The sequence below is a fragment of the Oncorhynchus kisutch genome, linkage group LG22 (genome assembly GCF_002021735.2).
Source record: "Oncorhynchus kisutch isolate 150728-3 linkage group LG22, Okis_V2, whole genome shotgun sequence".
Classification (NCBI taxonomy): Eukaryota; Metazoa; Chordata; class Actinopteri; order Salmoniformes; family Salmonidae; genus Oncorhynchus; species Oncorhynchus kisutch.
Genome location: NC_034195.2, coordinates 35,809,140 through 35,833,494, shown reverse-complemented (window position 1 = coordinate 35,833,494; position 24,355 = coordinate 35,809,140). Strand labels below are relative to the sequence as shown.

General features: G+C 44.7%; 1 protein-coding gene across 2 annotated transcripts; it reads right to left on the bottom strand.

Moving 5' to 3' along the window:
• Window positions 1-1,958: 1,958 nt before the first annotated feature.
• Window positions 1,959-23,650, bottom strand: cfap44 (cilia and flagella associated protein 44). Of its 2 annotated transcripts, none has more exons than XM_020456790.2 (35): window positions 23,578-23,650; window positions 23,043-23,189; window positions 22,628-22,811; window positions 22,344-22,506; window positions 22,156-22,258; window positions 21,810-22,026; window positions 21,500-21,614; window positions 21,210-21,374; window positions 20,913-21,068; window positions 20,673-20,720; window positions 20,477-20,576; window positions 20,269-20,363; window positions 17,181-17,390; window positions 16,903-17,013; window positions 16,663-16,815; window positions 16,051-16,272; window positions 15,282-15,424; window positions 13,366-13,645; window positions 13,186-13,241; window positions 12,880-13,042; window positions 12,581-12,711; window positions 12,284-12,486; window positions 12,041-12,206; window positions 11,759-11,936; window positions 10,262-10,503; window positions 9,811-10,024; window positions 9,424-9,627; window positions 9,155-9,350; window positions 8,949-9,062; window positions 8,692-8,822; window positions 8,286-8,402; window positions 7,805-8,006; window positions 7,485-7,645; window positions 7,199-7,333; window positions 1,959-3,364 (listed from the first exon to the last, which is right to left on the bottom strand). In XM_020456790.2, the coding sequence occupies exons 1-35, from the start codon at window positions 23,624-23,626 to the stop codon at window positions 3,089-3,091; spliced, it is 5,550 nt and encodes a 1,849-aa protein (XP_020312379.1). In that variant the 5' UTR covers window positions 23,627-23,650; the 3' UTR covers window positions 1,959-3,088. The 2 variants fall into 2 exon arrangements, with proteins under 2 accessions (XP_020312379.1, XP_031657913.1); XM_031802053.1 differs by lacking the exon at window positions 1,959-3,364 and adding an exon at window positions 3,809-3,858.
• Between the last annotated feature and the right edge of the window lie 705 nt (window positions 23,651-24,355).

Below are 24,355 nucleotides of genomic sequence, written 5' to 3'. Positions count from 1 at the left end.
TTCCAAAAGTTTCCCGTCCTAAAGGTTCCAACTCCTTTTCCTTCCAAGCAAACCTAATCGTGTTGGCCAGCCCAATCCCAGGGACCGACCGTGTTGATGGATTTAGCACCATCTCCGCAAGGAGAATGGCGCTCGTTCTTTTCTCTTCCAAAACAATGAAAAAAGAAAAAACCAAAGTGACTGAGCCTATCTGGTGACAACTAACACAAAGACAGGAACAATCACCCACCAAAACCCAACACAAAACAGGCTACCTAAATATGGCTGACAATCAGAGACAATGACTAACACCTGCCTCTGATTGAGAACCATATTAGGCCCAAACACAGAAACAGACAAACAAGACATCCAACATAGAATGCCCACTCAGATCACACCCTGACCAAACAAAACATAGAACATACAAAGCAAAATATGGTCAGGGTGTGACAGTCCCATGTTTCATCAGCTGAAATAAAAGATCCCCAAAATTTCCCATACACGCAAAAAGCTTATTTCTCTCAAATGTTGTGCACCAAATTATTTAGTGAGCATTTCTTCTTTGCCAAGATAATCCATCCACCTTACAGGTGTGGCTTATCAAGAAGCTGATTAAACAGCATTATCATTACACAGGTGCACCTTGTGCGGGGGACAATAAAATGTGCAATTTTGTCACACACAGCACACGTTTTGAGGGAGTGTGCAATTGGCATGCTGATTACAGGAATGTCCACCAGAGAATTGAATGTTAATTTCTTTACCATAAACCGCCTCCAACATAATTTTAGTGAATTTGGCAGTATGTCCAACCGGCTTACAACCTCAGACCATGTGTATGTGACATGTACGACAGCGTGTTCCAGTTCCTGCCAATATCCAGAATCTTTGCACACAGCGATTGAAGAGCAATGGGTCTACATTCCACAGGCCACAATCAACAGCCTGATCAACTCTGTATAAATGAGGTGTGTCGTGCTGCATGAGGCAAATGGTGGTCATGCTAGATACTGACTAGTTTTCTGATCCACACCCCACTTTGTTTTTTTAAAGGTACCTGTGATCAGCAGATGCATATCTGTATTCTCAGTCATGTGCAATCCATAGCTTAATGCCTAACACATTTATTTCAATTGACTGATTTTCTTTATATGAACTGTAACTCAGTAAAATCTTTGAATTTGTTGCATTATATGTTTGTTCAGTATAGGTTACCACAGCCACAAAGTCAAAATGGGTATATAGTAAAAATGTATAAACAAAAAATTACAATAATTTAAAGCTAGGCATAAGGTTAGCAGTGTGGTTAGGGTTAGATTTAGAATCAGATTTTGAGAAGCAATGTAAAAATAGGCAGGATTTATGCCTTTGGCAGTGGTAACCAGTGACCGGGGTACAAGGATCCCTAGGGGTACTTGGCCTAGCCACGGGGGTACTTGAAGACTCATGAGAGCATAGCACGAGGGTGTACTTCAGGAGTACTACAGGCAGTGCAACATTCTGTTGCTGGTACAGTAACTGAAAAAGGTTGAGAACCACTGGACGTGCAAGCACATGCATGTTATGTACCACCTGGATCATTCCTAAAATGTGGTGGCTTTTGGACTTCATAACAATTTTTTGGAAAAGTATATATTTTGAATTGTTTTAGTATTCTAAATCAGAAAGAGGATATTTGACTTTCAGAAAAATATATTGGTCTAGCCAGGCACTTAATTTGTTTTAGGTGCATTTTACAACCTCTTAGTTGCGTAATCCTAAAAAGGTGAAACCTAACACGGTAGGTATTTGGAGCCTAAATTAGCCATAGCTCTGTGAGTAAGCAAGATTTAGCTAGCATGATGGTGATCACTTGAACAGGATTTTAACTTCTCTCTCAAACATATTTTAACATTTTGAAATGTTGTTCATTTTCTCTAGAATTTAGCAGAACAGGGTGGACATTTGAGTGGGACATACAGACTAACAACATGAAAAAATAGAGAACTGAGTGTTTATTTATTTAACTTTGCACAAAAGAAATGACATCCTGAATGTGGTGTCGTTGTAGGAAGAGGTTGTTTTCTTAAATGGAGAATTACAACAAACAGGTAGGAAAGTGATAACAGGGACACACAGAAAATCTTAAATGAAATAAATACAATGAACATGAAAACAAAAACTATTGATGAATTTAACTAGAACTATAAAATGAAATATTTTATGGCTCATATTTTATCGTGGAAGTTGATGAATAACACCCGGCCACATGGCAATCCACTGAAGTGTTGAAAATGCATAGAATTCCCTTCCAAGATCCATATGTTTGTATTTTTAAAGTAATGGACACCTGACCTTATATTTAAAGCCTTTTGGAATGCACACTTTACACTGAATAAGAAGTGCTATTTCTTTGGGACAGAAAAGGCACCTCATGTTAGGAATGGCCCACTGGTGTTATGTTACTGATGATTTGTTGCCACAGTTTCTTCTGTTGTGGCTAGATGAAGTAGGCCTACAGCTCCATTTAGTGGTTGTGTCGGGGACAAGTCGTTGACAACTAGCATTATAGCGAAGCCTAACCGTTTCCTAACATTATCCTCATTCACCTAACCTGCTATGTTAATTTACATAACCTGCTGCTTTAGTTCTCCTAACCTGCCACGTTAGTTATCCTAACTTGCTGTGGCGAAAAATCATCAGTATCACCACACCGGTACTTCGATAAGGTTCAAATTGCATTGGAAAACTAATTGTCATGGTCTGAGTAGAGACAAATCCTCAGTTCTATGTGCAAGTTGGTTGAAATCTTCAACATAATAGAATAGATCATTTTTTGTCCATTGGTGGGAACGGAAATGTGTCTTCTGCCCTTCCCAACACTCCCAGAGCAGAATGGCATAAGGAGCTATATACCACAAAAGAAGACCATTAAGTCAATCAAATCTAACAAGTTTATTCTCTGAAAGATCTTGTTTACAGCTAGGTATAAGTACGTGTGTGTGAGGAAGAGGGGGAGCAGTGTGGGACAGGTGAGCAAAAATACAGTATGAGAGGTATTCATGTTAATGTATGAATGTGTTATCTTTGTATAATATGTGTGGGTTTTATCAATGTGAGTGTTTAGGCTCTATTCCACCCCCTGGCTGCTGGTGGATGGATGCCCCCCTCCCAGTTTGAAGTGTCTGTTGAGCCTCTCTGGGTTGGTACGGGTGGAGCGGGATGGGGCTTCGGGCAGGGGGGGCAATGGGGCCTGGCTGGGGGGCAGGATGTGACCCCCCTTTCTGGACAGGATGTTGATCTCCTGGCGGAGGGCGTTTGCCTCCTGAGCTTGACTTTGGACCAGCTGGTACAGCCTCTGCCTCTCGTCCTCCTCAGCATGCCGACGGCCCTGGAACTGGGTACCCTGACACATACACACGGCATGTGACTTTCAAGTTTGGGAAGCACATTTTTACCATACAAAATGTACCTTTTATAATATAGCATTCCATGTATCATTGCATTTCAAATCAAATCAAATTTATTTATATCGCCCTTCCTACATCAGCTGATATCTCAAAGTGCTGTATAGAAACCCAGCCTAAAACCCCAAACAGCAAGCAATGCAGGTGTAGATGCACAGTGGCTAGGAAAAACTCCCTAGAAAGGCCAAAACCTAGGAAGAAACCTAGAGAGGAACCAGGCTATGTGGGGTGGCCAGTCCTCTTCTGGCTGTGCCGGGTGGAGATTATAACAGAACATGGCCAAGATGTTCAAATGTTCATAAATGACCAGCGTGGTCCAATAATAATAAGGCAGAACAGTTGAAACTGGAGCAGCAGCACGGCCAGGTGGACTGGGGACAGCAAGGAGTCATCATGTCAGGTAGTCCTGAGGCATGGTCCTAGGGCTCAGGTCCTCCGAGAGAGAGAAAGAAAGAGAGAATTCGAGAGAGCACACTTAAATTCACACAGGACACCGAATAGGACAGGAGAAGTACTCCAGATATAACAAACTGACCCTAGCCCCCCGACACAAACTACTGCAGCATAAATACTGGAGGCTGAGACAGGAGGGGTCAGGAGACACTGTGGCCCCATCCGAGGACACCCCCGGACAGGGCCAAACAGGAAGGATAGACAGGAAGGACATTTGCAGATTTATGTAATATAGCCCACGATTCCGAATGTGATGACTAGATTGGATAGTCGTAATTTTGGCTAATAATGTAATGCAATCACTGTTCTAAAAAAAATACAGTTCAATGCATGGCTGAGTGCGTACTGGCGTAGAGCAGGGATCATCAACTAAATTCAGCTGCAGGCCGATTAAAAAAAAACAATTGATTGAGCAGACGGATGGTCAGGGGGCCGGAACATAATTACAAATAAATTGTCGACTGCAAATTGACCGCAAGAGGCCCAAATAGATATACTATTTGACTAAAACATAATCATTTCAAACCTTGCTTAGATCTGTATATGACATACAGTATCTATCTATTATGCGTGGGAATACTTTGGAACAGATTTCCAAAATTAAAACCACTTGGACTGATTTGCTGTTGTTTTTACAGTCCTTTATGTCCAACAATAAAATCGCCAGTTGGGGAAGCCTGGCTTAGAGTATAGGCCTAGGCTATATCAGATATGTTTCTTCTTCTTTCTTTGAAGGGGAAAAATGTGCCCTTTTATAAACACATTTCATGCAATACTACTACACGTGTTATAACTGGAGACATTAGCAGAATGTCTCCAAAAATTACAGGGTAGCCTACTCTGCTGACACTAACAAACAGATCAATAAAAATGACGTTGTCTGATCCATATAATAGGCCTATGAGAAGGGTAGACAAATACAATGTCACCATTATTCATAGCATGCAATGACTACATCAATGTGACTCTATACATTTGTTGGATGCATTTGCTGTATGTTTTGGTTGTGTTTCAGATTATTTTGTGCCCAATAGAAATTAATAGCAAATAATGTAGTGTCTTTTCTGACTGTAGGCTATGCGATTTAAAATAATCCACAGGTTATTTTTTTTAAGAAGCTTGGACACACTGTGTCCAAATCATGCTTTCTGGTGTAGGAGCCTATTTTGGCAATTTAATTCAATTTACTTTAGGGGAATCTTAGCTATATGCGCCGTCTATGCACAGAAGGTCACACACACACACACACACTGTTATTTACTCCACATAAACATGTCATATCATGCATACACACTATCATGTAGCACTTTTTTTTTACCCCCTTTTTCTCCCCAATTTCATGGTATCCAATTGGTAGTTACAGTCTTGCTCAACGCTACAACTCCCGTACAGACTCGGGAGAGGCGAAGGTCGAGAGCCATGCGTCCTCCAAAACACGACCCAAACAAGCCGCACTGCTTCATGACACAATGCCCGCTTAACGCGGAAGCCAGCCACGCCAATGTGTCGGAGGAAACACCGAACACCTGCCGACCATGTCAGCATGCACTGCGCCCGGCCCACCACAGGAGTCGCTAGTGCGTGAGGGGTCAAGGACATCCCTACTAGAGGTCGACCGATTAATTAGGGCCGATTTAACATTTTCATAACAATCGGAAATCTGTATTTTTGGGCGCCGATTTACGACTATTATTTTTATTTTAAAAAATTATACCTTTTATTTAACTAGGCAAGTCAGTTACGAACACATTCTTATGTTCAATGACTGCCTAGGAACTGTGGGTTAACTGCCTTGTTCCGGGGCAGAACGACAGATTTTCACCTTGTTAGCTCAGGGGTTCCAATCTTGCAACCGCACAGTTAACTAGTCCAACGCTCTAACCATTGCACTCCACGAGTAGCCTGCCTGTTACACAAATGCAGTAGAAGCCAAGGTAAATTGCTAGCTAGCATTAAACTTATCTTATAAAAAACAATCAATCATAATCACTAGTTATAACTACTAATCCAGATTAGCAGGCAATATTAACCAGGTGAAATGGTCATTTCTCTTGCGTTCATTGCACGCAGAGTCAGGGTATATGCAACAGTTTGGGCTGCCTGGCTAATTGTGAACTAATTTGCCAGAATTTTGCGTAATTATGACATACATTGAAGGTTGTGCAATGTAACAAGAATATTTAGACTTATGGATGCCACCTGTTAGATAAAATACAGAACGGTTCCGTATTTCACTGAAATAATAAACGTTTTGTTTTCGAAATGATAGTTTCCAGATTCGATCATATTAATGACCAAAGGCTCGTATTTCTGTGTGTTATTATGTTATAATTAAGTCTGATTTGATAGAGCAGTCTGCAGCAGGCCCGTAATCATTCATTCAAACAGCACTTTTGTGCGTTTTGCCAGCAGCTCTTCGAAAGCACAGCGCTGTTTATGACTTCCAAGCCTATCAGACTAATGGCTGGTGTAACCAATGTGAAATGGCTAGCTAGTTAGCTGGGTGTGCGCTAATACTGTTTCAAACGTCACTCGCTCTGAGACTTGGAGTAGTTATTCCCCTTGCGCTGCAAGGGCCACGGCTTTTGTGGAGCGATGGATAACGATGCTTCGAGTGTGGCTGTTGTCAATGTGTTCCTGGTTCGAGCCCAGGTAGGGGCGAGGAGAGGAGGGGGACGGACGCTATACTGTTACACTGGCAATACTAAAGTGCCTATAAGAACATCCAATAGTCAAAGGTATATGAAATACAAATGGTAGAGAGAAATAGTCCTATAAATACTATATTAACTACAACCTAAAACCTCTTACCTTGGAATATTGAAGTCTCATGTTAAAAGGAACCACCAACTTTCATATGTTCTCATGTTCTGAGCAAGGAACTTTAAACGTTAGCTTTTTTACATGGCACATATTACTTTCTTCTCCAACACTTTGTTTTTGCATTATTTAAACCAAATTGAACATGTTTCATTATTTATTTGAGGCTAAATTGATTTTATTGATGTTTTATATTAAGTTAAAATAAGTGTTAATTCAGTATTGTTGTAATTGTCATTATAAAAAAAAATAACAATCGGTCGACCTCTAATCCCTACCGTCCAAACCCTCCCCTAACCCGGACGACGCTGGGCCAATTGTGAGCCGCCCCATGGGTCTCCCGGGCGCGGCCAGCTGCGACAGAGCCTGGACTCTAACCAGGATCTCTAGTGGCACAGCTAGCAACTGCGATGCAGTGCCTTAGACCACTGCGCCACTCGGGAGCCATAAAAGCACTTTCACAAATGATGAAAGACCACACTCTTTGAAACACACAGTACCATCCTGCTCTGCCTGGTGTTGAGTTTGTCCTCCATTTCTTTCTTCTGGCTCAGCAGGCTGTTCATACTGAGGAGACGCTCGGTGTGATGCCTTGTCACCTCTGTCACCGCATGACGGGCCTCTGTCACTTTCATCTGACACACACACACACACACACACACACACACACACACACACACACACACACACACACACACACACACACACACGTATCATAAACAAAACACCTTTGTGTGTGTGTGTATCATAAACAAACACCTTACTCACACATACACACTGCCATACCTCCCACTGTCTGACCTCCTGTGTGTAAGCGGCCTCTCGGACTCTGCTATCCTGTCTCATCTCCTCCAGGTTTCTGTTGCCAGACAGAGTCTGTAAGGCTTCCAGGTCCACTAGCTTCCCAAACTTCATCAGCATCAGCTGCTCACAGCGCGCCTCCAGACCTACACACACACACACACACACACACAGAGTTTACTGTAAACAGGGCATGTCTACGATGCACTGGAAGCAATCGTGATCTGCAGTATCTTATTTTGAACTGGAGGATCAGTTTTTCACATTTTCTCCACAGTTTTGTGCCCCTAGTCCCCTCAGCCTACTCTGTATCTTGGCCTCCATGTCCTTGCGGTCGTGAATGAGCTGGACATGCTGCTGCCTGGCCTGTCTGTAGAGGTCTCTCTGTTCACTCTTCTCCACCTGCAGTTCTTTAATCCTCTCCTGTAGTCCTCCCAATGCCACTGTGTTCAGCACCAGTGCTGGGGCCAGGCTGCACGGTACCGCCCCATTGCTCACAAACTCTATCTGGTACACAGAGGGAGAAATCATTTGTTTTTTTGAATATGGGTTGTTGACTTAGTTTTGTTACTTATATTGACCACTAATAACTAAAGGCATGATGACATGTGATGATGTACGAGTGAACAAGGACAGTCACGTTTCTTACAAACGTGTTCCCTCAAATCCTCTCCTCCCTTCTCTTTGACGTTTTGAGGAGGTGAGGAAAGGACAGGGGAAAGGATGCCAGGAATTGAGGCAAGACAATTGAGAGACCCAGAAAGAGAGAGAGACTTCTCTCCTCACCTGGTGCAGTCTGAGGGGAACCACCACATCCAGCTCATTGAGCTTCTGTTGTTTCTCTCTGTTGAACAGCTCCAGGTCTCCCTCTGCTGCTTTCAGACTGCCATGAACCACTTTTTTCTACATCACACAATCACAATACAGACTGGATGAAGATTAAATGAATGTCAAGAAAGACAGAAAAGAAGACAGAAATACACTAAGGTGGTGTTGAGAACTAGCATGATGAGTGGTCAACAAGAAAAGCTTTGGGAGTGGAGGATGAGATAGTGTGTAGACAAAGGGGGAACAGTGGATAATGACAAGATGGAGTGGTTAACTGGGAAACGGAATGTATGGAGACAAAGAGAGGAGAAATAGAGAGAAGAAATGGAAGTAGAAGATCGGAAAGGGGTCAGAAAATGTGTACCTTCTTGATGAGGGAGTCACACTCCTTCCTCAGGTTGTCTGCAGTCTTCCTCTCCTCCACCAGCAGCTCCTCGAGGTCCAGACGACGCTCACGGAGCTGCACCGTGTTCTCAAACAGCTCTGAGTTACAGTCTGGGGGAACACACACAAAGACATACAGACATGTAGATAAAGACAGAGTGCATATCTGTGGCTAAATCATGGAGTACAATGTGGTGTATAACTGAGAATACTGTAAGGTGAATGGTAGCGACTGACTTGGGGGGCAGACGCTGTCATCCAGAGGACCACCGCTCTCTGAGCCACTGTCATCCTCATCCTCATCCCAGTCAGACTCTTCATCAGAATCTTCATCACTGTCCTCCTGCTCCTCTGGTAGAAAACAACAGGATGAGCTGGGCTGATCAACCATACACTAAACACTCACACACACAATCACACTTTCAGATGGGTCCAGGACTAACCGTCATCTCCGGCCTTTTCTTTCTTTTTGACGCGTTTGATCTTCTTCTTGAAGACCCTGGTGAGGAAGTCAGCAAACTTGTTGTTCTCCCCTAGAGAGGCCTGGAAGGTGGCAGCTATGGCCCTCTCTCTCTCCTGGAGCTTGGAGATGTCCCTCCGCTTCAGCTCCAGTGCCTGCTTACACTCCTCCAACTTAGACTGAGGAGAGAAATGGGATGATGGTAATATGGAATACAGAGACACACACACCCCTTCCTTCCCACCTAGGTACCCTGAGGTCTTCCTCTTCTTCCACGCAGGCATTGAGTCTCTCCTGCAAGGAGTTCTCTCTCTTCTCAAACTCTTTGAGCAGCAGCAGCTCCTGGAACAGGGTGACATGGCGCAGGTCAGCCAGCTTCATCTGGATGTCTAGCCACAGCTTCTCGTGACGCAGCAGGCACAGCTCCGCATCAAACTGCCACATTGACGACGACATCTGAGAGGAGAGGAAGGGAAGGGATGGAGGGAGAGAAATAAGGGAGGGAGGGATGGAGAGAAATAAGGGAGAGGGGAAGAATGAGTTGGCTTGGTTTCAGTTGACAATTTGATGCCAGAGCCTGGATGTTGCATTGAGGGCCTTTGCATCCCACCTGGAAAGTAAACTATTGGAAAGGCTGACCTGTTCCAGCAGTGATTCCTCTTCATACAGCAGCCTGATCTCCTCCACCTCCCTCATCTCCTCCTCCAGCTCAGTCACCCCAGATTCCTCCACCTCCCTCTCTCTCCTATCTGCAGGTGTATGGCAGGGGGTCTCCTCCTGTTTTTCTATCTCTGCCTCCAGCTGTTCCAGCAGAGTCTGCCCCCCCTCCAGTTCCTGGCCACGAGTACAGGCCCTGTGTGTAGGATTAGCATAATAATCATTATCACTGAATTATTATGTTTCTATAATATTTCATTTTAAAATCACTCATTTTAAATATTTAGTTTTTTGGGGACAAAAATCTGTTGGATCAGACTGACTTTTAGACTTAGGAACGTGATAACTGTTTTTAATCAATGATCTGTAATTGATGAGTTATTATGAACCTACAGTAAGTTCTGCTCCGGTCCCAGTCCCAGGCCAGACCTACCTCTGAGCCCTCAGGGCCCCGTAGCGCTGCAGGGTGGTGCGGGTGTAGCGTAGCTTCGTCTCAGGGGTCTCCTCGGGCAGCAGGGAGGGCAGGGTGGGGGCAGGGCTGCAGAAATGAGGCGCTAGGCGCTCCTGGACAGCCTGTAGCTGCTGGGCCTGGGAGCGCAGCCGTGACACGAGGCTCACCTTAGTGTCCCTTAGGGCCATTATGCGACTGTTCATCTGCGTCTTCCTCTCATGGATCTGACAGACACAGAGGGACAAACATACAGTGGGGCAAAAAAGTATTTAGTCAGCCACCAATGGTGCAAGTTCTCCCACTTAAAAAATTAGAGAGGCCTATAATTTTCATCATAGGTACACTTCAACTATGTCAGACAAAATGAGGAAAAAAAATCCAGAAAATCACATTGTAGGATTTTTTAATGAATTTATTTGTAAATTATGGTGGAAAATAAACTTTTGTTATTGACCAAATACTTATCTCAATACTTTGTTATATACCCTTTGTTGCCAATGACAGGTCAAACGTTTTCTGTAAGTCTTCACAAGGTTTTCACACACTGTTGCTGGTATTTTGGCTCATTCCTCCATGCAGATCTCCTCTAGAGCAGTGATGTTTTGGAGCTGTTGTTGGGCAACACGGACTTTCAACTCCCTCCAAAGATTTTCTATGGGGTTGAGATCTGGAGACTGGCTAGGCCACTCCAGGACCTTGAAATGCTTCTTACGAAGCCACTCCTTCGTTGCCCGGGCGGTGTGTTTGGGACCATTGTCAGGCATCTTCAATGCCCTTGCTGATGGAAGGAGGTTTTCACTCAAAATCTCACGATACATGGCCCCATTCATTCTTTCCTTTACACGGATCAGTCGTCCTGGTCCCTTTGCAGAAAAACAGCCCCAAAGCATGATGTTTCCACCCCCATGCTTCACAGTAGGTATGGTGTTCTTTGGATGCAACTCAGCATTCTTTGTCCTCCAAACACAACGAGTTGAGTTTTTACCAAAAAGTTATATTTTGGTTTCATCTGACCATATGACATTCTCCCAATCTTCTTCTGGATCATCCAAATGCTCTCTAGCAAATTTCAGACGGGCCTGGACATGTACTGGCTTAAGCAGGGGGGCACTGCAGGATTTGAGTCCCTGGCGCGTAGTGTGTTACTGATGGTAGGCTTTGTTACTTTGGTCCCAGCTCTCTGCAGGTCATTCACTAGGTCCCCCCGTGTGGTTCTGGGATTTTTGCTCACCGTTCTTGTGATCATTTTGACCCCACGGGGTGAGATCTTGCGTGGAGCCCCAGATCGAGGGAGACAGGAGTCTTTTATACTGATAACAAGTTCAAACAGGTGCCATTAATACAGGTAACGAGTGGAGGACATAGTTTGGGTGGGGGTCAGGTACAGAGGTCGCCAGGTCTATTAGTGTATTACATATAGCAGTACATTTGGTTTTGAATGGTAAAGATTGAGAGAAAGTGTGAGACGTAACCTAGTACCTTCTCCTCTAAGTGGACCAGCTGAGCTCTCTTCTTCTCTGCGTTCATCCTCAGGTGTTCTGGGACCGTAAAGTCTTTGGCAGTCTTCAGCTTGAAGTCACCCATGTTCTCCGTAGCCAATCGGATGGCTCGCACATCTTCCGGATCCTCACAGTTCTCATTGGGCTTTGTGGCATACCTAAACAGTCACATGGAGATACAGTCATGTAGGGAAGAGTGAGGACATAAATTCTGAAACGGAGACGAGAAACTTCAACAGAGGCCATATGATAACAGACTCACAGTTCAGCCCACTCTTTCCTCCTCTTCTCTATCTTAACCCGGGCCCGCTCTGCCTTCTCCGTAGCCTTGCGGAGTTTCTCTGCCTGGCGGCCAGCTAGCTTGCTGCCCCCTGGACGCACCACATGGGGCGCCATAACAGCCTCCTCACCCAGGTCCTCCTGGTCCGCTGGCCAGGGACACACACATTATGATATGGTAGGTAAAACACACACACACATTCTCTCTCTCTCCACGCTCTCCTACCTGTGATGTTGGAACTGTCTTTGCCGGCCTCGGCTTTGTTCCTCCAACGTTCCTGCCCCACTGTCCCCGGGCCCCCCACCCTTCCCCTCTGTTTCAGCTCGTGGAACCTCTGGGACAGTGCCAGCAGACGATAGGTGGAGATCCTGTGGTCACTCTGGAATGCTACCACAGTAACTGTGTCCGACTCAAGAGAATCCCAGAACCTGGAAGAGCCAGAGGGCAAATCTGATACGTCAACCCATTCCCTAAGTGCACTACCAGGTGAAAGTACAGATTGAGTGGTTGCTGGTTAAGTACCTCTCCTGTAGTTTCTGGAGTCCGATGCGGTGGCGTTCCTCCTCCCAGGCCAGCTCCTTCCTGGCCTCTCTCACCCTCTGGGCCGTCATCCTCTCAGTCTCCTCACGGAACCGCCGGTCCAGCTCCAACTCCTACACATACACACTAGATTCTCTTGGGCTGTGGCCAGAAACATGCTACAATTTATTAGGTTTATCACAGAAACATTAAAATGCTTTTTGGTTGGTTATGATACTAAACACTTCGGGACGGAGGGGTGGATTTAGGGTGCAGGGGTGTATGGGTTTGTGAGTGTGTACCGTGCGGTGCAAGCGGACGTGTTCGGGCAGACCCTGGTTCTTCTCCAGCAGCTGTTTGAACTGGTTCTGCAGCTCGGCCAGCATCTTACGTCTCTCCACCTTCCTCATCTCAGCCTCCCGACGCATACGGTCCATTTCCAACTTCTGCTTAGCCGTCTCAATGCTACAGAGAGGGAAGTGGGGGAGGGAGAGAAATAGAGGGGAAGAAAGAGAGGGATGTGTGACAGAGGGGTAGCGAGCGAGGGGCTGGTTTGCTTTTAGCCAGGTGTGTATTTGTATGAGTTTGTCTCTAGGTTTCTTCCTCACCTGTACGCCAACGGGTCTTCGATATCCTGGGCCACACCCTCCATTTCAACGCCGACCTGTTTCACCAACAACACACACAGGCAACCACAGAACTAGCACTCACTTATGTGTTATTCATGAGGTTATTGTCCCACTCTTTTCCTCCATCCCTCTATTCTACCCTCCCTTCCCCCCACTGACCCGTGGTGAGGGGACTTTGGCCTTGCTGCGCTGCAGGACTTTAAACAGGTCCTCCTGGGGCAGTAGGCTGAAGGAGAAGATGTTGCCGTCCTCCCCTGTCGTCAGGACAAATTGGTCGTCAAAGCTACAGCGCAGCTGGCGCAGCTGTCCATACTGGTTGTCATGGACGCTGAGGGCCCAGAAGGCCTGCATGGATGTGAGGTGGAAGTCAGGTGGCTGCAGAGGGTAGGCCCGGACACTGCCTGACTGCATGCCACACAGCAACAGCTGCCTGCTGGAGCTGGGACAGAGAGAGACCACAACAACCTGTCAACATATACAGTCGTATGAAAAAGTTTGGACACCCCCCTGAGGCTGCATAATAATTTACTCTGTCGTCACAGAAAATGATCACAGTGGCATGCCATTCATTTTCTAAAATAAAAGGGTAAGAGAGTACTGGGGTATTGTCCAGACAAAGATTTTTAGCGTAGCAATATTAAGTTGTATGAAATTTAATCAGATGTGAAAAATAGACTATGCAAAAATGTGGGCACCCTTGTCATTCTGTTGATTTGAATACCTGTAACTACTTAGCACTGATTAATTGGAACACAATTGGTTTGGTGAGCTCATTAAGCCTTGAACTTCATAGACAAGTGCATCCAATCATGAGAAAATATATTTAAGGTGGCCAATTGCAAGTTGTTGTTCTCTTTGACTCTCCTCTGAAGAGTGGCAACATGGGGGCCTCAAAACATCTCTCAAATGACCCGAAAACAAAGATTGTTCAACATTATGGTTTAGAGGAAGGCTACAAAAAGCTATCGCTGAGATTTAAGCTGTCAGTGTCCACTGTGAGGAACATAGTGAGGAAATAGAAGACCACAGGCACAGTTCTTGTTAAGGCCAGAAGTGGCAGGCCAAGTAAAATATCGGAGAGGCGAAGGATGGTGAGAACGGTCAAAAACAGCCCACAGACCACCTCCAAAGACCTACAACATCATCTTGCTGCAGATGGTGTCACTGTGCATCGTTCAACAATTCAGCGCACTTTGCACAAGGAGAAGCTGTATGGGAGAGTGATGCGGAAGAAGCCTTTTCTGCACACACGCCACAAACAGAGTCGCTGGAGGTATGCAAACACACATTTGGACAAGCCAGCTTCATTTTGGAATAAGGTGCTGTGGACTGATGAAACAAAGATTGAGTTATTTGGTCATAACAAGGGACGTTATGCATGGCGGCAAAAGAACACAGCATTCCAAGAAAAACACTTGCTACCCACAGTAAAATTTGGTGGGGGTTCCCTCATGCTGTGGGGCTGTGTGGCCAGTGCCGGTACTGGGAATCTTGTTCAAGTTGAGGGTCGCATGGATTCCACTCAATAAGCAGATTCTTGGGAATAATGTTGACGAATCAGTCACAAAGTTGAAGTTACGCCGGGGCTGGATATTTCAACAAGACAACGACCCAAAACACTGCTCAAAATCTTGTAAGGACGAATGGTCCAAAATACCTTCATCCAGAATCCAGACACTCATTAGAGGCTATGGGAAGCGTCAAGAGGCTGTTATTTTAGCAAAAAGGAGGCTCTACTAAATATGGATGTGATTTTTCTATTGGGGTGCCCAAAGTTATGCACCTGTCTAATTTTGTTTTGATGCATATTGCACATTTTCTGTTAATCCAATAAACCTCATTTCACTACTGAAATATTACTTTGTCCATCAGTTATTTGATAGATCAAAATGAAATTGTTGATACAAACACCCAATTATTTATGAATGGAAATTGTCAGGGGTGTCCAAACTTTTTCATACGACTGTACACACATTAACAGAACTACAAACCTCTGCAGTTACAACATTACAGAACACAATACAGACACACTGATACAGAAACTGTTTTCAGCCATCAGTTGTGTAGTCCCTTACCTGAAGGTGATGGTGCAGATGGGGTCCTCATCTGTATTCTGGACAGGCAGGAAGGTGAATGGCTCATCCCTGCGCTGTAACAGGTCCTCACCCTGCTGCTCGGAAAACTTACAGTGGTACAGGAACCCCGAATCATAGCCTCCCTGAGAGAGATATGGAGAGAGAGAGCCTGGTTTTCACCCCGCTCCTCCGCACACTCCACCGGCTTCCAGTCGAAGACTCATCCACGACAAGACGTGGTACTTGCCTACGGAGCTGCAAGAGGACTTGCCCCTCCCTACCGTCAGGCTATGCTCAAACCCTACACCCTGACCCGAGTACTCCACTCTACCATCACTGGTCTCTCGGCCCTCCCACCCCTACGTGAGGGCAGCTCCCACTCAAAGCTCTTCTCTGATCTGGCACGCCAATGGTGGAACCAGCTTCCCCCTAAAGCTATGACAGCAGAGTCCCTGCCCATCTTCCGAAAACATCTGAAACCCTACCTCTTCAAAGAGTATCTTAAATAATCCCACAGAACCCCTCCTCACCCCCACAAAAATAAATAATTACCTTTTGTGAACCAACACTCGCACTTTACTTTTTCCCTCCCTTCTAGCACTGACTTTGCTACTTTATTGAGGAAAAATGTATTTACTATGACTGAGATATGTGGTTGTCCCACCTAGCTGTAAGTCACTCTGGATAAGAGCATCTGCTAAATGACTAAAATGTAAATGTTCAATGTAGAGAGAGCGAGAGATGGCCCTGTTAATGTGTGTGTATGTACCATGGAGAGCCAGAAGGCCCCAGGAAGAGAGTAGAAGCCACAGCAGAGGGGGCTGGGGGGGTCAGGGGTGTAAAGAGGGGGCAGCTCTTCCTCCTCCTCTACCTCCTGCAGCTCCTCCTCAGTGGGCTCAAGGCCCTCCTCCTTGGCTTTCTTCAGCTGTGCTTCTCTCTCTTTCTGCTTCTTCTCCTTCAGAGCCTGCCTGCGCGCAATCTCCTCCTCACGCTGAAATACACTCAGTTACACACCCATGCCAGAGTTGAACCAAAAGAGCTGTCCACAAAGCAGATAACAGACAGATATAATGTGTGCACATGGAGATACAGTCATGTAGGGAAGAGTGAGGACATAAATTCTGAAACGGAGACGAGAAACTTCAACAGAGGCCATATGTGCTTATGTATGTTTCCTACTAAGTATGATGTGTATGCTTCTGTGTAAACTGTGTTTTTTACCGAGACAGCTTTTATGTGATGTGTATGTTTTATTGATTCTATGGAACCCATGACTCCTTGGAAAACAGTGGCAAGTGTTACTGAGTGGACTATCCTGGATAAATAAATACAATTAAAATGTGTTTACAGTACAGTTGTTCCCAGACAGTGAGGGCCAGACCTTGATGTGTGACTTGATGCTGCTGAAGGTGAAGTTTCTTGTGGGGAGGCCAGAGATGTGGTAGGTGGTGCCGTGGTTCTGGGCCTCTGGGTCTGGAGACTGGACCTCCACTACATGACCACTCCTACACAGGACCAGCAGGGTGTTTTTGCCCTGAACACACACACACAGAAGGGTTCTAACTAAACTCACGTGCCATTGTCTTGCATACATTTGTCACTGATCTGGGATCAGACTTACATGTGACTGGGGGGACCACTCCAGACCCTGTACAGGTCCTGGTACTGTGACAAACCCAATGGGGTCATACCTGTCCCCCACAGTGAAGAAGAACACAGTGCAGTCCATACTCTAGAGAGGGAAAGAGAGAAGGAGGGATGGTGGAGGGGAGAGAATTATTGATATTTGTTATTATTCAGATTCAGTTAGTTTTAGGTCTACAAGGGGAGTGTCTATAGAAATTAGCTAATGATTGATTTCACATTGCCCATTGGCCAACATTCTGCGGCCTTCCCTACCCCAGTAGCTAGGATCTCGCCGTTACGTTCATATGCAATGGCCGTCACAGCTGCATTGTGGGGTTTGAAGGCCTGTTTGAGACGGAGCTCGGCATCTCCATAGCGACTGCGCCCGGCAACCACTCGTAAACTCTGGGGGTTGTAGAGCTCCAGCAGACGGACCACCCCGTCCTCAAAGCCCACCACCACCAGTCCTCCACTAGGGTTCACCTACACACACAGGCAAGGGCCACACAGAACAATCTCAACACACGGTACAGTACACATATAAGCAAAGCAAGTTGAGATCTAGTTGAAGAACACAAGGCACTGCATGAATGATTATGTTACCATATACAGTGCATTCGGAAAGTATTCTGACCCCTTGACCTTATTCACAGCCTTATTCTAAAACGTATTAAATAGTTTTTTACCCTCATCAATCTACACACAATACCCTATAATGACAAAGCAAAAACAGGTTTTTAGAGATTTTTGCAAATGCATTAAAAATTAAAAATAAACAGAAATATCACATTTACATAAGTATTCAGACCTTTAACTCAGTACTTTGTTGAAGCACGTTTGGAAGCGATTACAGCCTCGAGTCTTCTTGGGTATGACACTACAAGCTTGGCACACCTGTTTTTGGGGAGTTTCTCCCATTGTACTCTGCAGACCCTCTCAAGCTCTGTCAGGTTGGATGGGGAGTGTTGATGCACAGGGAAAGATGAATTTTGCGCCGTTCATCTTTCCCTCGATCCTGACTAGTCTCCCTGTACCTGCCGCTGCTTCACCGTAGGGATGGTGCCAGCTTTCCTCCAGACGTGACGCTTGGCATTCAGGCTAAAGAGTTCAATCTTGGTTTCATCAGACCAGAGAATCTTGTTTCTCGTTGGTCTGAGAGTCCTTTAGGTGCCTTTTGGCAAACTCCAAGCAGGCAGTCATGTGCCTTTTACTGAGGAGGGGCTTCCGTCTGGCCACTCTACCATAAAGGCCTTATGGGTGGAGTGCTGCAGAGATGGTTGTCCTTCTGGGAGGTTCTCCCATCTCCACAGAGGAACTTAGTCAGAGTGACCATCGGGTTCTTGGTCACCTCCCTGACAAGGCCCTTCTCCCCCGATTGCTCAGTTTGGCCTGGTGGCCAGCTCAGGGAAAATGTTTGGTGGTGCCAAACTTCTTCCATTTAAGAATGATTGAGGCCACTGTGTTCTTGGGGACCTTCAATGCTGCAGAAATGATTTTCCTCGACGCAATCCTGTCTCGGCGCTCTACGGACAATTCCTTCAACCTCATGGCTTGTTTTTTGCTCTGACATGCACTGTCAACTGTGGGACCTTATATAGATAGGTGTGTGGCTTTCCAAATCATGTCCAATCAATTCATTTTACCATTGGTGGACTCCATTCAAGATGTAAAAATATCTCAAGGAAGATCAATGGAAACAGGACGCACCTGAGCTCAATTTTGAATCTCATAGCAAAGTGTCTGAATACTTACAGTTGAAGTCAGAAGTTTACATACACCTTAGCCAAATACATTTAAACTCAGTTTTTCACAATTCCTGACATTTAATCCGAGTAAAAATTCCCTGTTTTAGGTCAGTTAGGATCACTACTTTATTTTAAGGATGTGACGTGTCAGAATAATAGTAGAGAGAAGGATTTATTTAAGCTCTTATTTATTTCATCACACTCCCAGTGGGTCAGAAGTTTACATACACTCAATTAGTATTTGGTAGCATTGCCTTTAAAATTGTTTAACTTGGGCCAAACGTTTCAGGTATCCTTCCACAAGCTTCCCACAATAAGTTGGATGAATTTTGGCCCATTCCTCCTGACAGAGCTGTTGAACTGAGTCAGGTTTTGTAGGCCTCCTTGCTCGCACACGCTTTTTCAGTTCTGCCCACATATTTTCTTTAGGATTGAGGTCAGAGCTTTGTGATGGCCACTCAACATGATGCTAACACCCCGTGCTTCAAGGTTGGGACGGTGTTCTTCGGCTTGCAAGCCTCCCCCTTTTTCCTCCAAACATAACGATGGTCATTATGGCCAAACAGTTCTATTTTTGTTTCATCAGACCAGAGGACATTTCTCCAAAAAGTATGACCTTTGTCCCCATGTGCAGTTGCAAAGCGTAGTCTGGCTTTTTTTTATGGTGGTTTTGGAGCAGTGGCTTCTTCCTTGCTGAGCAGCCTTTCAGGTTATGTAGATATAGGACTCGTTTTACTGTGGATATTGATACTTTTGTTTCCTCCAGCATCTTCACAAGGTCCTTTGCTGTTGTTCTGGGATTGATTTGCACTTTTTGCACCAAAGTACATTCATCTCTAAGAGACAAAACGCATCTCCTTCCTGAGAGGTATGATGGCAGCGTGATCCCATGGTGCTTATACTGGTGTAGTGTTGTTTGTACAGATGAACGTGGTACCTTTAGGCATTTGGAAATTGCTCCCAAGGATGAACCAGACTTGTAGAGGTGTACAAGTCTTGGTTGATTTCTTTTGATTTTCCCATGATGTCAAGCAAAGAGGCACTGAGTTTGAAGGTAGGCCTTAAAATACATCCACAGGTACACCTCCAATTGACTCAAATTATGTCAATTAGCCTATCAGAAGCTTCTAAACCATGACATTATTTTCTGGAATTTTCCAATATGTTTAAAGGCACAGTCAACTTTGTGTATGTAAACTTCTGACCCATTGGAATTGTGATACAGTGAATTATAAATTAAATCTGTCTGTAAACAATTGTTGGAAAATGACTTGTGTCATGCACAAAGTAGATGTCCTAACAGGCTTGCCAAAACTATAGATTGTTAACAAAACGTTTGTGGAGTGGTTGAAAAATGAGTTTTAATGACAGCAACCTAAGTGTATGTAAACTTCCGACTTCAACTGTATGTAAATAAGGTATGTTTTTAACTTAATAAAAGTGCAAAAAAATTTAAACGGTTCGCTTTGTCATTTCTGGGTATTGTGTGTAGATTGATGAGGGAAAATAAAGATTTTATCCATTTTTGAATAAGGCTGTAACGTAACAAAATGTGGAAAAATTAAAGGGGTCTGAATGTTTTCCGAATGCACTGTAGTCAAGTCTCACATACATACCAGGCGTGGCGCCCAGGTCAGTGTTGTTCCACCTTGTTTGTAGCGGCTGGTTGTTAGTTCTTTCTTTGCAAGGAAGTCAAAAATCCTGACTGAGCCTGAGAAAGAGAGGAAGAAAGAGTGTGTGTTTGGAACATATCGACACAAAAAGCATGCGTTTCTATCATCTGTGCGGTGTGTGTAGTAGTGTACAGTGATAGGCCACTCTCACGGTCTAAAGTGGTGGTGGCCATCAGATGGCTAGTGCTGGACACATCCATTCCCTGGATCACTCCAGCATGGAAGGAGAACAGACACTCTGGGTCCTGGGTCTGTACACACATTATAATGGAGTAATTTAATACAAGACCCAATACACACAGTCCCACATACACACTCAAACACTGTGCTGATGGAAAGAAACTCACAATGTTGGAAAATGAAAGGTCCAGTTTCCAGATGCCTCCATTGGAATCCTGGGAAGAGATATATTTGACACGTCATTTAATAAGAAATTATTTTGTTTCTGAGGGAATCCCAAAATTAAACTCATTAACATAACACTACACAGATTCCCATACTGCCCATGGTAACCACCTATGATGGTTGTAAAACTTTAGGCTAAGTGTTGTTGTATGACCCTTGGCCCTTGACCCCTGTCCTCTGACCTGGGCGAACCAGATGAAGGAGTCTGGCAAGCAGCTTTTGACCATGGAGGACAGGCTGACGTTGCGTCCAATCACCATCTCGTTCATGGGCTCAATCTCAAACAGACCGCTGTCATCGTTACAGTCTGCTGTGTCAATGCTCTCAAAGTCCCAGCCCTGCACAGTGTGGAGAAAGATATTACACAGCGAGCAATCAACAAAACTGGCCCCAGATCAGTTGTTCAGGCCTGCTTTTTAGGGTTAGCAGAGACCACTTAGACTGAGGCTGAGAGGACTGTATAGTATCTGAAAGGTTACCCTAATGGCTCCATCGGAGCCGATGGTCATGAGCTCCCCCTCGTCCAAAGCAAACTGCTGGATGGTGCCAGCGTGGCACGTCCTGCCCCCCTTACGGCATATCTCTACCTTGATCAGGCCCCCGTCCCACAGCAGCATGTTTCCCCACTCAGACCCCGACACTACCTGGCACCCGGACAGCAGGGATGTGATCAGGACAACATAGAACAAGAGAATATTGCTTTTGGTTTGTGTCAATTTCAATGATGTATGAATAGCAGGAATTTAATGTAAAAGAGCAGTGGACAGACCTTCCCATCAGGCAGCTCCACATAACCCTCGATATCCGTCAGGGCAGTCTTCCCAAACCTTCCCAGAAGCCCTTGCAGTTTGAGACCAGTAAAAGTGCTGGCCATTTTCCAAAACCTGGAAGAATGATTGATGAGAGATCAACTCACATGGTGAATGACACTGTACACATAATACACCATTTTTGTATTTGTTGTCAATATTTCATGATGAAATCTGTTTTCTCTCCGCCCAGCTTTCTATAAAGTACTTTGTAACAAATGTATAAAAGTGGTAGTACAAATACATTTTGCTCGATTGATTGCTACTAACTTGATGTGTCCAGATCCGGAGGTGGTGAGTTGCCCAGGATTGTCAGGTGAAAAGGTGACCCTGTAGACGTCCTGTGAGAAGGCCTTGCAGCGCAGCATCACCTGTTCATGTCTCCATTCCCACAGGGTCAGCATGTAGTCCGGAGCACTACCCACACTGGCCAGCAGGGTGCCCTCATGGTTAAAGTCCACAAAGCTGTAAGCCTGCCCTGTCCCACCTAACGGATAGGGATTCAAACCAAATGGCTTGATCATTAATAATATTCTTTATACATAGTTTTTTTAAATTAATTTTCAACACCACAAAGGGTGTGAGTGCCTGTGTGCATGTGAGAAAGTTCCCATACCTCTGAGAATGCGGTAGGGTCGTAGTGAGGGATACTCATAGATGACGATGTTGGGCTGGTCTCCCTTCTCTGCCACAGCAAAATACCTATTACTGGGGTGGGCCTGCAGAGAAACACAGTTACCGATGGGGTTATATAGGGTGAATTAAGGTTATCCAGAGCCAGTGTTTCTGTGTGTGTGTGTGTACCATGATGGTGCCGATGCCTCCCCCACTGCAGGAGCGGAGGTAGCGTTGCTCCTTGGTCCGAACATCCAGGAATATGAGCTGGTTTCCAGCCACAAAGGCCAGCGTTCGCTCATCCAGCAGCTGCAGGTTAGCCCTGCGCCCACAGTCATACCCAAAAGAGTGCCTGGAAGAATGTTAATTAAGGTGCAACGCAATACACAAACATAATACCATGAACATAACTGGGTTGTGAAGACTTCTACGCACAAACTCTGGCACATGGCATACACAGTGTTAAAAGATACGTAAGGTGCAGCAGGTTCTCTGGGATCTCCGAGTCTGCAGTGATGACTGGTCTGGAGTACAGCTCGTCATAGTTGTAGTACATGTCCTCAGAGAGTTTCTTCATCCCCATTCGCTCCTCCTCTTCCTCCACAGCATCACTACTCCCACCTGGCTGCTGCTGCACCTGCTCAGAGGCTGCAGGAGCTGAAAAGACAAACTGCTGTCAAACATCAGGTCATGGCCGAGAAGTAGGCACGCCATACTGAAACATTTTGCAGTGGGGGAAAAAAAAGGGTGTTCTTATTGTACAAGTTCCGGTAGTTACCTCCCTGTTTCTAAACGGTCTCTATCTACTGAACACGACCCAGCTCTCTCATGAGGGAGCTACCTATGTGTGGACTCTAGACAGAAAGGTCATAAAGAGAGCAGGACTACCCTGAGCTTTGTCTTGTGAAGGGTCCTCTGCTTGTGTATGTGCTTCCTGTGCACCTGCTGATTGGGAAGTTGTGTTGTTCTCTGGAGGTGGCTGAACATTTGAGCTTTCCGTTTCCCCAGAAGCTTTCTGCTTTCCTGTGGGGTCACCTGTCATAAGTACAAGATCAGGAAGATTAAGTGCATCAAAAAAGGCAAATAGGACTTGTAAAACACTTCCAAGAAGAGGCTTAAGTTTATTGATAGTTTACAGACCAAATGTCTTATGTTGACAGGAGTCTTATTTCTATTGACAGTGTGTAACATATAATGCAAATATGCATACTTCATTTAAATGAATGAGCTACAATATTTGAAAATCACCCTAACGTAGACAGCAGCTAGCAAACAAGCTAGCTAGCTAGAATTGCTCATTCCTTGTGTTAGGGTCAGAGCAGGGTAAATAACTAAATATCTCTTTGATTGTACCTATTAATTTAAATATGAATTTACCGTAGTCAAAATGTATAATTAGTTGAGCTGTGAACTTATATATTACCTTGAAAATTGTCTTCAGCTGGTTGTTTTTCAGAAGAGTCCATCTTCATTTGTAGTTGACTCGTTGCTGGGCAACCCAGGTAGATGGACTTTGTAATCGCAAAGCATGTTGGTTAATGTAGTCACCCACTCCGACTGAAGCTTTGGGACACGTTCAGGTATGAGGTTAACTCAGAATATATTAATAAATAAAACAGATAGTCTTACATAAAATGTAGACATGTGTTTTTGTTAGTGCCAGCCTATATTAACTGAGTGAGTAGACTACAATCAGTGGTTCACATTCACAACCTTTTTAAAAAATTGTACCACTAATCACATTTTGTCCTTTCCAGGCATACCCCTGAAGTACCCCCTCAATTGCATTTTACCAGTAACCCTATAGTCTCATGAGTATTCTCAAGTAACCCCTGTGGATAAGGCCAAGTACCCACAGGGGTCCGACTACCCCTGGACTACATTGATCTGTTAATATGAGCATCCATGGACCATCATATCATATTTATATTAAAATGTGTGTGTGGAAATTGTGTCAAATAAGTCAGCTATAAAGCCATTCCAATGCCATACTAATGGCTTTTAATGTTTTAAAGATCACATTTTACAGTAATGAAGTCATAAAAGAGGAAGTGTTTTGATTAATAAGTAGTATTAGGCTTACACGTTTGACAGGACTATCGATGTATATATTACAATGAGAGAAAATAACAGACAATAATGAACAAAAAGTAAAATAAAGTGCCATGTCTATAAAACAAAAACTTATTAACTTAAAAAGT

Bases quoted from the DNA above. Each gene is read 5' to 3' on its own strand.
- cfap44 (XM_020456790.2), bottom strand. From the start codon at position 23,626: ATGAAGATGGACTCTTCTGAAAAACAACCAGCTGAAGACAATTTTCAA. The intron at 22,507-22,627 runs GTATCTTTTAAC...ACATTCTTCCAG, and splicing joins GAGAACCTGCTGCACCTTAC to GCACTCTTTTGGGTATGACT. The intron at 12,487-12,580 runs GTACTTAACCAG...TGGCTCTTCCAG, and splicing joins CTCCAGAAACTACAGGAGAG to GTTCTGGGATTCTCTTGAGT.